This window comes from Castanea sativa, chromosome 2, assembly GCF_040712315.1.
Source record: "Castanea sativa cultivar Marrone di Chiusa Pesio chromosome 2, ASM4071231v1".
Lineage (NCBI taxonomy): Eukaryota > Viridiplantae > Streptophyta > Magnoliopsida > Fagales > Fagaceae > Castanea > Castanea sativa.
In genome coordinates, this window is record NC_134014.1 from 14,442,020 (window position 1) to 14,459,135 (window position 17,116).

Here is a 17,116-nt window from a genome sequence, read left to right on the forward strand (position 1 = left end):
AGTCTTTTGCATTGGGTTTGTATTGGATTTTCCAGCCGAAATACTTTATAATTCAGCTTCTTAAGTAATACACACTAACTTTTTGAACAGAAAAACCAATGCATTAATGGTTTAAAGAACCAAAAATTCTAGGACCACAAACTTTCACACATTTTGCCATAACTATTCTATGTGTTTGATTATGAGTGGTGGAGAAAATGTGATGAGTTCATGTAAAAGTGATAGACAACCAGTTACAGTCTGCCACATAGAATAGTTGTGGAAAATGGTATGATAAAAGTGATCTTAAAATAACTCTTTCTAGACTTCTAGCTCACTGTCACTATTTGTTGGGAGAATAAATAGGAAACAAGAAAAATACCAACAACATTGTAAACTTATGCAGAGTAATGAAATTTGACAACAGCAGAAGTAAAAAAAGCTCATAAAATACTAGACTTGAGTAACGTGAATCTTCAGCATATTACAGTTGCTCTACCAAATCATTCTGAGTCACTTAGAACAGAACAAATAGCTGACATGACACTAGCAGGACACAACTGTGGACTACACAATAAGGCATTCTTTACTGAGGAAGCCATCACCCTTAAAGGAGTATAATATGCATTCACTAAAGTAACTACGCATATTAAATAAACCCTTCAGCAAAAGTAACACAAAAAGTATGAGCCACAAGAACCAACAAAATGCACTCAATTCTGAATAAATTCATCTACCAATTTGATGTCTTCCAGCATTTCCCCAAACCCCAGAGAAGATTCAGCCATGGATTTGAGTTCAGTAGGGACCCAACTCTGAGCACACATTATGGCATTTATCAAGTCTGGTTTGAAGGAAGCATAACGTCGTGGACTGATTCGTCTTTCCATGGTAAAAAATTCCTCTATGGAAGTAACAACAGACACAGGAACTGACAAATAATCACGAGCAATCCTGGAAAGGATAGGATACCTTGGGCTTGCAGCTCTCCACCAACTCAAAATGTTGAAATCCTGGGTCCAAGGCAAGACAGGTTCTTCCAAATACAAATCTAGCTCCGGCTTCAGAGGTGGATTAGTAGATTCAATGAACTGCTGGTAATCTTGTAACCGCTTAGAAGAATCAGAACTAAGGCACCCCCGCTTAACTGGCCTGGGAGTCTCACTTTCTGAATTAGAAGAAGTACGATTGCTCACAGGAGTCTCATTATGGGGAAATCGGGTATTATAATCATCATAGAGACTGCGAATGGCCATAAGTACGGTAGAAACTTCAGTGTTGCCATCTTTACCACCATATTTTGAGGACGAGAACTCAAAGTACGTTATCTTATGCCGAGGATCCATCACTGTAGCAATTGCCAACCAAGAACATTTTTTTCCAATACTTCTCAAAACTCTTATGCATTTCTGTAGCCACATCTCTAATAAAACTGTCTGAAGAATTATGGCATGTTTGGGAGTTTAGAGAGGGAGGAGAGTAGAGGGGAGTAGAGGGGAGGGAAGTAGTGGGGAGGAGAGTAGAGGAGAATGATTACCCTCCACCTTGTTTGGATGTTTTTATAATTAGTAAGGGGGAAGGGAGTAATTAGCCCTTCCCATTGTTTTTAACATTGTAATTTTATAAATATAATAAGGGTAAATTAGGTAATTTACTTTATCAATAATTTTATGTGCTCTACTCTCCCTCCAAATCTCTCCAATTTGGGGGAATTAAAAATGAGGGGGTTGGAGGTAGTTGAAACCCCTTCAAACCCCTCCAAACCCCTCCCCCTCCTTCCTTAAAAAACTCTCAAACAAGGTAATTGAATTACTCCCCTTCCCTCTACTCTACTCTCCCTCCTTTTTTAAACATCCAAACAGGCCATTAGTCTCCTTGGTCAAAGTAGCCCGTACCTCTTGAAGATTCTGAAAATAGATGCCTGCCGTTGAATCTTTTGTTTCAAAGACAGCTTTTGCTGCATTATATAAGCTCTCTAAGAGTTTACAAATGCCTTCAACTTTCTTCCACTCATCAGCAGATGGCTTGTCCCGGTCATACTCTTCTTTGAACTCATCCTTAGCCTCACGCTCTAAAGCTATCTTTAGCCTGTCATATACTACATCCCACCTACTGCCACTGGGTGGTTTCCCAAAGTACATTAGAAAATCAATTCTGGAAATTGTCGTCTGTATCACTTCAAATGCAACCTGCACCATACGTTTGAAAGTGTCAGCACAGCAATACAGACGAAATCGCTGACCATTAAATTGGAGCTTCTTCGTCTCTTGGACATAATCTTTGATCTCATCAATCTCTTTGTTTTCTACTGAGCCAGTTAGAAATGTAGTATTGGCTATCTTGTTCCCAATGTCCCAGTCTTTCAGAACCTTCAAAATGGCTTCAACAATGCAATCATCGCCCACTTCACTTATACGATGAAAATTGAGAACCAAATTCATCAAATTCCAATCTTTATCAATAAAATGGGCTTTTAGGCACATATACTCACAAAACTTTCGACAACTCAGTATATCTACTGAGAGGCTAATCTGCCCATCAAGATTTCTCAATAATGGTTTAAGATTCCCTTTTATGTCCTCGTAAAATTTGAAGCATTCATCTTGTACAGAAGCAAAACGCACTCTCTTAAATACGGGATTACTGCGACACAGTGTTTGCACAAACAAACCCCTTCGAGGCACCACATCTGTAGCGCATGTCAAAACTGCAAGATACCGGCTTGCATTTCTTTGCTCAGAATCATAATCGTAATCATTAACACTATTTTTATCATCTGAAGAGGATCCATGAGAGTTACCATGATCACTACCATGGTCAAATTCATGACCACAAGCATCACTGTCTCTTTCAACATCATTAGTCTGATAATTTTCATTATCTGCCTCCATATCTAACAAGCAAGTAAAACAACAGTTAACGATAGAAAACCCATCAATTGAAACACCGGTTCAATATGGATCTAAGAAACAACAAATCTCAATGTCTGAATCTTAATGAAGAGGAAAAGAAATACACAAACCACTTTGGAAACCTTAAGGTTGAACACAAGCACCCAATGGATTTTGAACGCACGACCTCACCCTCCCCCTAGAATTTATAAGGGGAGGAGGTGCTAGTTGAGCAAGAGTTCATTGGCAAGAACAATTACTAGCATACATTCCCTTATAATTTTGACAATAGATGATGGATTAAACTCTTCACTCATGTTTGGATTTGAGGATTCAAAATCAAGGATTTGAAGTCCAATTGCTAGTATAAATTCTTTAATGTAAATTTAACAACAAAAAAAGATTTGAGCTTTAGAGATTTTGCTCAAACAAAAACACCCATGAAATTATAGATTTGAAATAACTTATTCCACCTTATCATTTCAAATCCACATATTAATACAACTTAAATCCATCCATAAATTTCATTAATGAAAAATATTTGCTAGTGATAAATTATCAGTTGTTCCAAAAGCTTAAACAATTAGAAAATGATGAATTTAATCACTTAACCAATATTCTAACAACTATTTCATACTTTATACAAGTCATTTAAACTAAATTGGAAATCCAAAATGTTTCTCTTTAAATACCTCTATCCAAATGTGCCATTGAGGATTTTCATTCAACAAAACACTTCTGACATATGGATTTAAAATGATATCATTACATTTTATTATTTCAAATCCACATATAAGTAAAATACAAAACCATAAATGAATTTCATCAATAGAACAAATTGTCCTTTCATAGTTCATTCTCTATTTATCTCATTTGACCAAAAATCAAATCCAAATACAACTCCTTCACTTCAAACACTTCTAACCAAAAGAACCATAAAAATTCTTGATTAAGGAGCAATGTTGATATAAATCGAAACAACATGTTCAAATTAAGACAAGTTTAAATGGCAATCTCTTCTTCAAGAAATATCCCACAGACACGATTGTTCTACACCATCTTTTCACATAAGGGTGGATCCCATTTGTGAAAGCCATATGCGGGAATTGGGATGCATCCTTATTTAAGAAAAATGTGTAGTACACTAGCTACACTGAATAATTTCAACTCTAACAAAATCCAAAAAGTTCCACTCTTCTGCTACATTTTTAGTAGCTATTAGCTAAACAAAATATATAACTAACTGAAAAAAGTGAGAGGCCAAAAAAAAAAAAAAAGGCACACACCAAAAAACTCATAATCGTAAGAGTATGTTTGAACTTTTATATAACAATCTATGTCCCATTTAGTGTCTACAAACAAAAATCCAAGAGAGAGAATAAAAAAACTCCTAAATCTGAACTGAATAAAAGAAAATTTCTTATCATTAATAAAGAACCAATAATCATACTAACAAGTAAAGTTATTTTGATCCTAAATGACATATTCTTTTTAAAGTAATTTTATGTTGCATACAGACACTATCCATTTGAAACAAAAAATCACATTCAGCAAGTGAAGCAGAAGACCAATCCTGGTTTGTGGGAAGAGTACATGTACTTGGTTTGATGAGACAGAAAGATTGTAAATCAAAATAGTTTGTTTGGAACTGCTTCAGAACTAGAAACCTTAAATAATATAATGAGAAATAAATATACCACTACCAATTGAATTTTAACATGTAGATAATGAAATAAAATAAATTTAAATAATGGCAGATGGATGGAAAACAAAATTAATATCTTTCAAATTTTCAGAAACTAAATTGCAACTTTTAATTTTGAGTGACCAAAATTGAACTTGAACAAATTTTAGGGATGAAAAATGCATTTTAGGGGAAGTTGTAATTAAAAAACTCTAGCAACATACACGTGTGTCTTTGTTTAATGTGGCTTAAAAATGAAATTAAGCCCATTTATTCTCCTAAGTACAACATTTTAAAATATCAGTTTTGTCCAGCTAAAGTTCAGTCAAATCCCAACTTATTTTCAGCTCGCCAAAATAAATTATACCAAACATAAACTACATGTCTTGAAAACACAAAGGTTTTTTTATTTTTATTATTTATTTATTTATTTATATATATATATATATATATATTAAAGAAGAATTTGACATTTCTTCTGAACCAAAGGATTGTGATCTGTGTTAGAGAGAGTGGCTCATATTCTAAATTTCTTTGAAGGCGCTATAAATTAATTGTAAACCATTTATTTTTTGATGGTGAATTTTTACGCTGTGGTGTAGGCACACAGCCAAACCACTTAAATCTGTGTGTTGTTTTTCTCTATATTTGCACTAACCTTGCTAAGATTTGAATATTCAATGCTCTATTTTGTTAAGGGTCCTATTAACGGTACCTTAGGAAAATTATTAATAAACCAGAAGATTTTGACTCCACTCTCACGAGAAATATAAAAATCATAAAAAAATTACTGACTTTTTTCTTTTCCCGTAAAAAGTTTCTAAAATTATTTCCTAAATCAATACATTTAGACATCCGTTAACTTTTCCCTTTTGTTAACTACAATATATTTGAAGAATAGGAAAAGAAAGAATAAAACTTCTACTTCAGTACTAAGAAATATTACTACCAAATTATGAAGGGCTTCAAATAAAAAAAATTTACTTTTTTTCCCAAAAAAAAAAAATATAACCTTAATCATCATCCAAATAATGCCCCATATTAAAGCAAAACTTTAGGCACGTTAGCATAAGATATATGATTTCATCTCATCATCAGAGCAATATTTAACTTACAAAGAAAGAAACTTCACGTCTTACTACTACTTTCTTATTTGATTTCTTTGTTTTTTCTCTGCAACCAAACATAATCTCTTTTAAAAATAATGAAACGACATTGATTTTCAGATTAAAGTATGATATACCTGGTGTCGTCTTTTGAGTGCCAAATGTCTATGAAAAGAGCCTCTGCTGTGGTGTTCTTTCATCTTTGATTGATTTCTAGTGAAAAAGGAAGTAAGAGAGAGAGAGAGAGAGAGAGAGAGCTCATTGTAAAACGAGCTGTCGTTTGGTTTTGCACGGGAAAAAAAAAAATGAAGGGTCAATAATTGCGTTCCACGTGGCCTCAATATTAAATCGGAGGGTTGAGGGTTTTATTAGTGATGGCCACGAGTTACAGTTTTGTTAATGGGATTTTCATGTTAATTAATCAAACTAAGATCCAATATAGCTCAGAATAAAGATTCAATTTGATGTAGTAATGAGAAGTAAATTAATTTTGGTTGTATTTTGATTTTTGCTAAGTTATGTTGATTAACAAAACTACGATCTAATATAGTGCAAGAATGATTCAATTTGATAATAATATTGTAATTATAATGGTTACATGATCAAATTCTCTCTTTCTTTATTGTTTAAACTTTTAGAACAATTGATAATTTATCTTGGTATCAAAACATATGATCTTGAGTTTGAATTTTGAATCCTAAGCTATGAACAACATTCATTTATTAATAATTCCTTTTCACAGTTAAAAAGTAATGACTTTCTTTTAAGTGTAGAGGAGAGTTAAATCTCATTTCTTTACCTATCATCGAGACACCAATTTTTATTTGTGTGTGTTCCGTGGTCTTATTTGAGAACAAGAGATTTAACCAATAATAACTAATAAGTTAATTGGAAAATGAGGAGTACCATGTCATCAAAGTATTGAGGCATACATTGAAATACCTGCTCCTTTAATTTACCTTTGCAACAATATTGTGAAGATAATTACCTGGTCTATAACAACTCCAATGATCTTGGAATGAGTATAAAAAGAATAGCAAGGCTCAAGATTCAGGGGTACTATATTTTAACATCTAAAATATTTTTAATCCTAGGTATAAAGCCCAGAATTTTGAATGATAATACTCTCCAAGTCTTTTGCATTGGGTTTGTATTTGAGTTTCCAGCCGGAATATTTTATAATTCACCTTTTTAATTATTACATACTAACTTATTGTCCGGCACACTGAATATTTGTTGGGAGAATTAAAAAAAAAAAAAAAAACAGGGAAGAATACCAACAACATTGTGAACTAATGCAGAGTTAATGAAGTTTCACAAAAGCAGAAGTAAAAAAGTACTCTTAAAATAGCTGACATGACACTAGCAAGACACAACTGTGGACTACAAAATAAGGCATTCTTTACTGAGGAAGCCATCACTCTTTGAAGTAGTATAATATGCATTCATAATTCATTAAAGTAACTAGGCATATTAAGTAAACCTTTCAGCAAAAGAGAGAAAAGTCTAAACACAAAAAGTATGAGGCATTAGAAGCAACAAAATGCACTCATTCTAAATTAAATCATCTACCAATTCCATGTCTTCCAGCATTTCCCCCAACCCCAGAGAAGATTCAGTCATGGATTTGACTTCAGCAGGGAACCAACTCCGAGTACACATTATGGCATTTATCAAGTCTGGCTTTAAGGAAGCATAACGTCGTCGACTGATTCCTCTTTCCATGGTAAATAATTCATCTACGGAAGTAACAACAGACACAGGAACTGACAAATAATCACGAGCAATCCTGGAAAGGATAGGATACCTTGAGCTTGCAGCTCTCCACCAACTCAATATATTAAAATCTTGGGTCCATGGCAAGACAGGTTCTTCCAAATACAAATCTAACTCTGACTTCAGAGGTTGATTAGTAGATTCAATGAATTGCTGGTAATCTTGTAACCGATTAGAAGCATCAGAACTAAGGCACCTTTGCTTAACTGGCCTGGGAGTCTCACTTTCTGAATCAGAAGAAGTAGAATTGCTCACAGGATTCTCATTAATGGGAAATCGGGTATTATAATCATCATAGAGACTGCGAACAGCCATAAGCACGGTAGAAACTTCAGTCTTGCTATCATTACCACCATATTTTGAGGATGAGAACTCAAAGTATGATATCTTATACCGAGGATCCATCACTGTAGCAATTGCCAACACCAAGAACATTTTCTTCCAATACTTCTCAAACCTCTCATGCATTTCAGCAGCCACATCTCTAATAAAACTGTCTGAAGAATTAGTCTCCTTGGTCAAAGTTGCCCGTACCTCTCGGAGATTCTGAAGATAGATGCCAGCCATTGAATCTTTTGTTTCGAATACAGCTTTTGCTGCATTATATAAGCTCTCTAAGAGTTTACAAATGCCTTCAACTTTCTTCCACTCATCAGCGGATGGCTTGTCCCAGTCATCCTCTTCTTTGAACTCTTCCTTAGCCTCACTCTCTAAAGCTGTCTTTAGCCTGTCATATACAACATCCCACCTAATGGATGGTTTCCCAAAGTACATTAGTCTATCAATTATGTGAATCGTCCTCCATATCACTTCAAATGCATCCTGCACCATACGTTTGAAAATGTCAGCACAGCAATACAGACGAAATGGCTGACCATTAAATTGAAGCTTCTTTGTCTCTTGAACATAATCTTTGACCTCATCAATCTCTTTGTCATCTACTGAGCCAGTTGGAAATGTAATATAGGCTATCTTGTTCCCAATGTCCCAGTCTTTCAGAGCCTTCAAAGTGGCTTCAACGATGTAATCATCCTCCAATTCACTTATACGACGAAAATTGAGAACCCAATTCATCAAATTCCAATCTTCATTAATAAAATGGGCTTTTAGGCACATATACTCCGAAAACTTTCGACAACTCAATATATCAACTGAGAGGCTAATATGACCATCAAAATTTCTCAATAATGGTTTAAGATTCCCTTTTATTTCCTCATAAAGTTTCAAGCAGTCATCTTGTACAGAAGCAAAACACACTCTCTTAAATACTGGATTACTGTGACACAGTGTCTGCATAAAAAACCCTTTTCGAGGCAGCACATTTATAGTGCATGTCAAAGCTGCAAGATACGGGCTAGCATTTCTTTGCTCAAAATCATAATCGTAATCATTAACACTATGTTCAACATCTGAAGAGTCTTTATGAGAGTTAACATGATCATTACCCTGGTCAAATTCATCATTGTCTCTTTCAACATCATTAGTCTGATAATTTTCATTATCTGCCTCCATATCTAACAAGCAAGCAAAACAACAGTTAATGACAGAAAACCATCAATTCAACACTAGTTCAATAAGGATCAAAGAAACAACAAATCTCAGTATCTGAATCTTAATGAAGAGGATAAGAAATACACAAACCACTTTGAAATCCTTAACGTTGCATGCACGCACCCAATAGATCTTGAACGCACGACCTCACTCTCCTCTAGAATATATGAGGGTAGGAGGTGCTGGTTGAGCAAGAGCTCTTTGACAAGAACAATTACTACCATTAATTCCCTTATTATTTTGACAATAGATGATAGATTAAACTCTTTGCTCATATTTAGATTTGATGATTTAAAATCAAGGGATTTGAAGTCCAAATGCTAGTATGAATTCTTTGATGCAAATTTAACAACACAAAAATATTTGAACTTTAGAGATTTTGATCATGAATTGACCTATATAGTCGGATACTCATGAATTGACACGACACGAATCTGACACGTGAACACGAATTGCCACCCCTATGAAAAGACTTGCTATTGATAAATTATCAGTTTTCCTAAAAACTTAAACAATTAAGAAATGACCAATTTAATCACTTAACCAATATTTTAACAACTACTTCATTCTTTATTCAATTCATTTAAACTAAATTTTGAAATCCAAATTCTTTCTCTTTCAAAAGCATTATCCAAATGTGCCATTGAGGATTTTCATTCAACAAAAATGATTTTGACATATGAATTTGAAATGATGTCTTTGCATTTTATCATTTCAAATCCACAAATAAAGTAAATTCAATACCATACATGAATTTCATGGATAGAAAAAATTGCCCTTTCATAGTTCATACTCTATTTATCTCATTCAAATAAAAATCAAATTCAAATACAAATACTTCACTTCAAACACTTCCAACCAAAATAACCATAAAAATTCATGATTAAGGAGCAATGTTGATGCAAATCGAGACAACAAAATGGTCTAATTAAGACAGGTTTGAATGGCAATTCTCTTCTTCATGAAATTATCTGGTAGACTCAATGGTTCTTCACCATCCTTTCACATAAGGGCGGATCCCAATTTCCAAAAGCCACATGTGGGAATTGGGACCATCTCTATTTAAGAGAAATGTGTAGTACACTGGCTACACTGAATAATTTATAACTCTAACAAAATCCAAAAAGCTGCACACTTGTGTACTTTTTTTATTAGCTAAACAAGAAGCACAACAACTAACTGAAAAAAGAGGGAAAAAATGGTAATGCTACGTAAATACTATTTTCAGAACAAATCGTAAATGACAAGTTATTATTGGTTATAATATGAGTTTACCACAATTTTGTTTTTTTTTTTGCCCACCAGTAACAGCAAAATGTAGCATTTCTAAAAAAAAAAAAGAAACTCATAATTGTAAGAGTATGTTTGAACTTTTATATATCAAAACCATTAAGCGTCTACAAATAAAAAAGCATAGAGAAGAGAGAGAGGAAAAAAAAAAAACTTCAATCTAAACTTAAAAACAAAAGAAAATTTCTCATCATTGATAAAGAACCAATAATAATACACTAACAAGTAAAGTTATTTTGATCCTAAAAATGACAGTTTTTTTTTTTTTTGGAATGAAGTAAAGAGATTAAGATTATGAAATTTAATGTTACATACAGATACTATACATTTGCTAAGGAACCAAAAAAACAAAATTAGCAAGTGAAAGACAGAACCAAACCTGGTTCGCGGGCAGAGTACATGTAATTGGTTTGATGAGAAACAAAGATTGTAACTCAAAATATTAGGTTTGTTTGGTACACTCTTCAGAACCAAAACCTTAAATTAATGTAATGAGTAATTTTTTTTTTTTGGGAATTGGAATCGATGTCTGTCGCTCGCGCGGGAAGGTCATTAGGGCTCCATAGCGTTGTGATTTTTATTTTTATTTTTTAATAATTGTTGATACGACTGTCGTTTTTACTTTTATTTTTTCATTATGACCTACAATTGTCATTTGCCCAATAATTTTTTTTTTAATTTTTATTGAAATATGAAACTTTTGAAACATATAATAAAATTATGATTTTTTTTAATTAAGGTCCGTTTAGATAGAATTTATTGCTGAAAACTAAAAATACTGTAGCAAAATAATTTTTAAATGTGTGAATAATATCGTGAGATCCATTTTTAATGAAAAAATTGCTGAAAAGTAAAGTTTGTGAGACCTGTGAATAGTATACAGGTACACTGTTCACGGGAGAGTAGTCAAAAGTTGCAGCTTGAAAAAAAAAAAGGAGAAAATGCGCGGAAGCAAAATGCATGTGTATTGGATACTTAATTTAAAATCTTGTGTCATCTAATAAAAAACTTGGGGTACACAAAACAAAACAAAACATTAAGGAGGGCTACTTTCAAAAATAATTACAGTGCAAGCTCTATCTTTCAAAAGTAACAAAGGAGGCATTCTAAAGCATGCCAGCTTGCATGCAAGCAAATCACTATTTTCTTTTGAGGGACATGCAAGTAAATCACTATTGGTAGTAATAAATAGCTCATTGGGCAATGATTGGTCCTTTAGGGAGTCTTTTTTATTTTATAAAGATTATTCATGTCCTTGTTTATGTTTCTGGTTGAAACAAATTATAATATTTCAGTTCTATATTTGTTCAAATACAATGCTTAGCTAATTTAATGAATTCCCACTTTCCATTGAGAATAATTTGTAATTCACCTTATTAATTAATGCAACACTAACTTTTTTGAACAGACAAACCAATTCACTGATATTATCTTATCTAGCACACTTTTAGCATTTGTTGGAAGAACAAATAGGCAACAGGAAGGAATACCAACAACGTTGTAATCCCAACTGCGGCAGAGTAGTGAAGTTTCACAAAATAGATGTCAAAAGATATCTTTAAAATGCATGATTAGTATCATAAATCTTCAGCCTATTACAGTTGCCCGACCAAATCATTCTGAGTCACTTAGAAGAGAATAAAAAGCTGACTAAACACTAGCAGGACACAACTATGGAGTACACACTAAGGCATTTTTTACTGAGGAAGCCGTAGATCGACCAATCTCTCCTTCAGTAGGATAACATGCATTTACTGAAGTAACTAGAGATATGAAGTCTAACCCTTCAACAAAAAAGAGAGATGAATTCTAACACAAAAAGTGTGAGCCACAAGAACCAACAAAATTCGTTCGTTCTAATTCTCTACTAATATAAATCTTCTACAAATTCCATGTCCTCCAGCATTTTCTCATATCCCAGCGCAGAACCGATTATGGATTTGAATTCATCGGGGAACCAACTCCGAGTACACATTATGGCATTCATCAAGTCTGGTCTTAAGGAAGCATAACGTGGACTAATTTCTCTTTCAATGGTAAAAAATGCATCCATGGAAGTAGAAACAGACATGGGAACTGGCAAATAATCACGAGCAATCCTGGAAAGGATAGGATACCTTGGGCTTGCAGCTCTCCACCAACTCAATATGTTAAAATCCTGGGTCCAAGGTAAGACAGGTTCTTCCAAATATATATCTAGTTCCGACTTCAGAGGTTGACTAGTAGATTCAATGAACTGCTGGTAATCTTGTAACTGGTTAGAACTATCATCAGAACTAAGACGCTCTCGCTTAACTTGCCTGGAGGGCTCACCTCCTGAATCAGAAGTAGGATTACTCACAGGATTTTCAGTCTCAGGAAATTGGATACTATAATCATCATAGAGACTGCGAATGGCCATAACCACAGTAGAAACTTCGGCGGTGTCATCATCACCACCATATTTTGAGGATGAGAACTCAAAGTACGTAATCTTACACCGAGGATCCATCACTGTAGCAATTGCCAACACCAAGAACATATCCTTCCAATACTTCTCAAACTTCTTATGCATTTCTGCAGCCACAGCTCTAATAAAACTGTCTGATGAATTAGCTTCCTTGGTCAAAGTTGCCCTTACCTCTCGAAGATTCTGGAGATAGATGTTTGCCGTTGCATCTTTTGTTTCAAAAAGAGCTTTTGCTGCATTATATAAGCTCTCTAAGAGTTTACAAATTCCTTCAACTTTCTTCCACTCATCGGCAGATGGCTTGTCCCAGTCGTTATACTCTTCTTTGCCAAATTCTTCTTTCTCCTCAAAAGCCGTCTTTAGCCTGTCATATGTAGCATCCCACAGATACGATGGTTTCCCAAAGTACATTAGGTCATCAATTGTGGAAATTGTCCCCGCTATTGCTTCAAATGCAGCCTGCACCATACGTTTGAAAATATCAGCACAGCAATACAGACGAAATAGCTGACCATTAAATTGGAGCTTCTTTGCCTCTTGGACATAATCTTTGACCTCATCAATCCCTTCATAATTTAGAAATGTAATATTGGCTATCTTGTTCCCAATGTCCCAGCCTTTTAGAGCCTTCAAAATAGCTCCAACAAGGCAATCATCCCCCCACGATGCATTTATACGACGAAAATTGAGAACCCAATTCCTCAAATTCCAATCTTCAGCAATAAAATGGGCTTTGAGGCACATGTACTCATAACCCTTTCGACATCTCAGTATATCTACTGAGAGGCCAATCTGCCCTTCAAATTTTCCCAATAGTTGTTCAGTATTCTCTTTCATTTCCTTGTAAAGTTTCAAGCAGTCATCTTGTACAGAATCAAAACTCACTCTCTTAAATACTGGATCACTGATCTGCAACATATTCATAAACATCCCCTCTAGAGGCAACACATTTCTAGCGCATGTCAAAAGTCCAAGAAACTGGCTAGCATTTCTTTGCTTAAAATCAAAATCATCATCATTAACGCTACTTTCACCATCCGAAGAGCATCCATGAGAATCACCATGATCACTACCATGGTCACATTCATCACCACAAGCATCACCGTCACTTTCAACATCATTAGTCTGATAATTTTCGTGATCTGCCTCCATATCTAACAAACAAAGCAACAATTAATTATAGAACATCTCATCAATTCAAACACTAGTTCACTAAGGATCAGAGAACTAAAAAATTTCAATATCCAAATCTTAATGAAGAGAAAAAGAAATACACTGACCAATTTGAAAACCTGAAGGTTGCATTTGGACGTATGAGTTATGACTAGTGTTTGGATTTTGACAAAATGGTCTAATTAAGACGGTTAAAGCACTCTCATAAGGTGTCTTAAATGTGTTAAATGCTATAATATCACACATTTGACAACCAAACACAAAAAACAGAGATTTATGAGGTGTGTCAAATGTCTCAAAAATTTGAGACATGCTACAATACCGTTCTATCTTTGGAACGGCAGGTGTGTTAAAAAAAAACTTTTTTATTCATTTCTCTCTCTTCTTTAATTACTTTTCTTTCTTCTCTCTCTTACTTTTTCCTTCTTTCTTCCTCCGCCTGTTCCTTATGTTCAGTCACTCCCTCTTCCCTTTTTCTTCTTCTTTCTTCTCCAGCATTTTCACTGGCTTTGGTTTCTTTTTTTTTTTCTTTTTTTTCCTTTTTTCTTTTTTCCGTTCCCTTTCTCTGCGATTCTTTCTCTATTTTTTTTCCTGTCACAAAGAAGAAGGCGATTCCGATTCGATATTTGCAGATGTGTTGGAGGGACTCGCCGATCTGAAGTAGAGCTCGCTGATCTGAAACTCAGCTCGCCGATTGAAGCTTGCTGATCTAACGCAAAGCTCGCTGATCTGAAACTTTGCTCGCCCAGGGGTAGTCACTGATTTTTGCTCGTCATCCTCCACAGCTCTAGCTTAAACCCACCCAAAATGTCTCGGTGTATGTCTGATCTTTGCTCATTGTAATTAATTTTATAATTGATTTGGTAGATTTGGGACGTGGGTTTGTTTGATTTGGTGGAAGTGGGTTTGTGCTAGTGGTGGGTTTGGGATGTGAGTTTGTTTAGTTTGGTGGATGTGGGTTTGTGCCGGTGGTGGCTGTAGCCGTTGTTGCGGTGTGGTTGTTGGTGGCCATTGTTGCGGCAGTGGTGGTTGTGCTATTGTTGTTGTTGTTGTTGTTGATGATAGGAGTTAATATATTATTTTAATGTGTAGTAAATATTATTTTAATGTATAGAATTAAAGGATAAAACATCTGATAATTGAGATATTGTAAAATGATGTGGCAAAATGACATTTTTTTTAAACATCTGATTAGAATGCTTTAAGACTTAAATACACATTCCCCTATATGAATTTTGACAATAGATGATGGATTAGACTCTTGGGTTGCATTTGGATTTGAGGATTTAAAATCAAAATATTTTTAAAGCAATTGCTAGTATAAATTGTTTGATATAAATTTATCAACACATGATGCCTTAAGCTTTAGAGATTTTGTTCAAACAAAAACATGTGTGACATCATGAATTTGAAATGACTTCTTAAACGCTATCATTTCAAATCTGCATATTAATAAAACTTAATTCCATCCATGAATTTTAGTAATGGAATTTTTTTTGCTATTTCATACTCTATTCAAGTCATTTAAACTTCTTCTCAAAAAAAAAAAAAAATCATTTAATTTAAAATTTAAAATCGAAATCCTTATCTTAAAATACCAGTCATAAAAGATTTTTCATTTAACAAAAACACTTATGACACATGGATTTAATCATTTCAAATATACAAATAAGCAAATGAAATCCATACATGAATTTCATCAATAAATAGGGGGAAAAAAATGTATTTTAACAGCTCATGAGTCATTTAACCCAAAACGCAAATCCAAGCCTTTCACTTCAAATACTTCCATCCAAATAAACCATAAAAATATCTTAAAGAAGCAATACTAAAACAGAATGAAGCTACAAAATCTAAGAAGTTCCACTCTTCTCCTACATGTTTTAGGAGCTAAACAAAAGCATAACAACTAAAAAAATAGGCTTAAACCAAAGAACTCATAATGGTAGAATATGTTTGCGCTAGAAGCACACGATTAAATAATTAAATTTACCAAATCTCAATAGTTTAAACTTTTAAGAAAATTGATAATTTAACGTGATAAAAAACAGTAGGGTCGAGACAATCGGTAATTTAATGGTTTGAACATTTCTATAACAATAAATATACCATTTTGAGTCAAGTGAAAAATCCTTTAAATCTAAACTTAAACAAAAGAAAATTTCTTATCATTGATAAAGACCCAATAATAATACAACAGACACACACAAATATACATACATACATACATATATATATATATATATATATATATATATATATATATATATATATATAAAAGAAAATTTTAGGTTACATACAGACACTACTTTTGCTTGCTAAGGAAGCAAAGTAAGCACAATCAACAAGTGAAGACAGGAGAACAAACCTGGTTCGTGGGCAGAGGATGTGGAATTGGTTTTGATGAGAAAGATGTAAGATTGAAAAATTATACAATATTATATGCTTGTTTGATACTGCTCCGGACCTTTAAGGGTTTTATAATTACGGGAAAATATTCTTTGGGATTTGGGAGCGAAATATATATTGTTTTATTTTACAATATTATTTTTCCTTTTGCGCGGGAAGATTATTATTAGATTTTTTTAGGATGCGCGGGAAGATCATTAAGGCTCCACACCAGTAATTTTCTTTTTATTGGTTGATACGACTGTTTTTTATATTTTTTTTTACAAAAATTCTATGACCATATAAAACATCACTACATGTGCCAAAACTGTCCACCTGCCAAGATTATGAGTAGTAAAAAAAAAAAAGAAAAAGAAAAGTGGCTTGTAGGTGAGAAAATAATAGTAAGTCAATTACAGTCTGATTCATAAAATAATTGAGATAAAAATTATGACATTTTATGTGGTACTAGAATTTTTTTTTCAAATTATGTATAATTGTGATTTGTGAATCATCAATATAAAGTCTAAAGTCTAAACTCCCAAAACAGCATTATGGTTGTTTCAAAATTGTAAGGACTTAGGGCGTGTTTGGTAGAGTAGTTTGAGATGAAATTTTTGTAGTTTTTTGAAATATGTGTGGGTGAAAAAATGTGTGAATGAAAATGTGTGTAAAGTTGTTTAAAATGTAAAAATGTGAGTTTGAGATAACAAACCAAACAGACCCTAGTCTTTTATAAAATGTTAAAAAATGTTCTAAGAGCATTAGTTTAAGAACTATATTTAGAAATATTTTTATGGAAAAATAATAAAATAATTAATTTTGTTGA

At 33.6% G+C, this 17,116-nt stretch overlaps 2 protein-coding genes and 1 pseudogene across 2 annotated transcripts; all 3 read right to left on the reverse strand.

Annotated features, from left to right (window-relative positions):
- Window positions 1-692: 692 nt before the first annotated feature.
- On the reverse strand, window positions 693-2,870 carry LOC142624934 (zinc finger BED domain-containing protein RICESLEEPER 1-like; annotated as a pseudogene).
- A 4,180-nt stretch (window positions 2,871-7,050) lies between these two features.
- On the reverse strand, window positions 7,051-8,948 carry LOC142626305 (zinc finger BED domain-containing protein RICESLEEPER 2-like). Its single transcript, XM_075800121.1, has one exon. It carries the CDS (start codon window positions 8,946-8,948, stop codon window positions 7,215-7,217), a length of 1,734 nt encoding a protein of 577 aa, XP_075656236.1. The 3' UTR covers window positions 7,051-7,214.
- A 2,968-nt stretch (window positions 8,949-11,916) lies between these two features.
- LOC142626257 (zinc finger BED domain-containing protein RICESLEEPER 2-like) lies at window positions 11,917-13,878 on the reverse strand. The gene has a single exon (XM_075800059.1). The coding sequence runs from the start codon at window positions 13,876-13,878 to the stop codon at window positions 12,145-12,147; it is 1,734 nt and encodes a 577-aa protein (XP_075656174.1). The 3' UTR covers window positions 11,917-12,144.
- Between the last annotated feature and the right edge of the window lie 3,238 nt (window positions 13,879-17,116).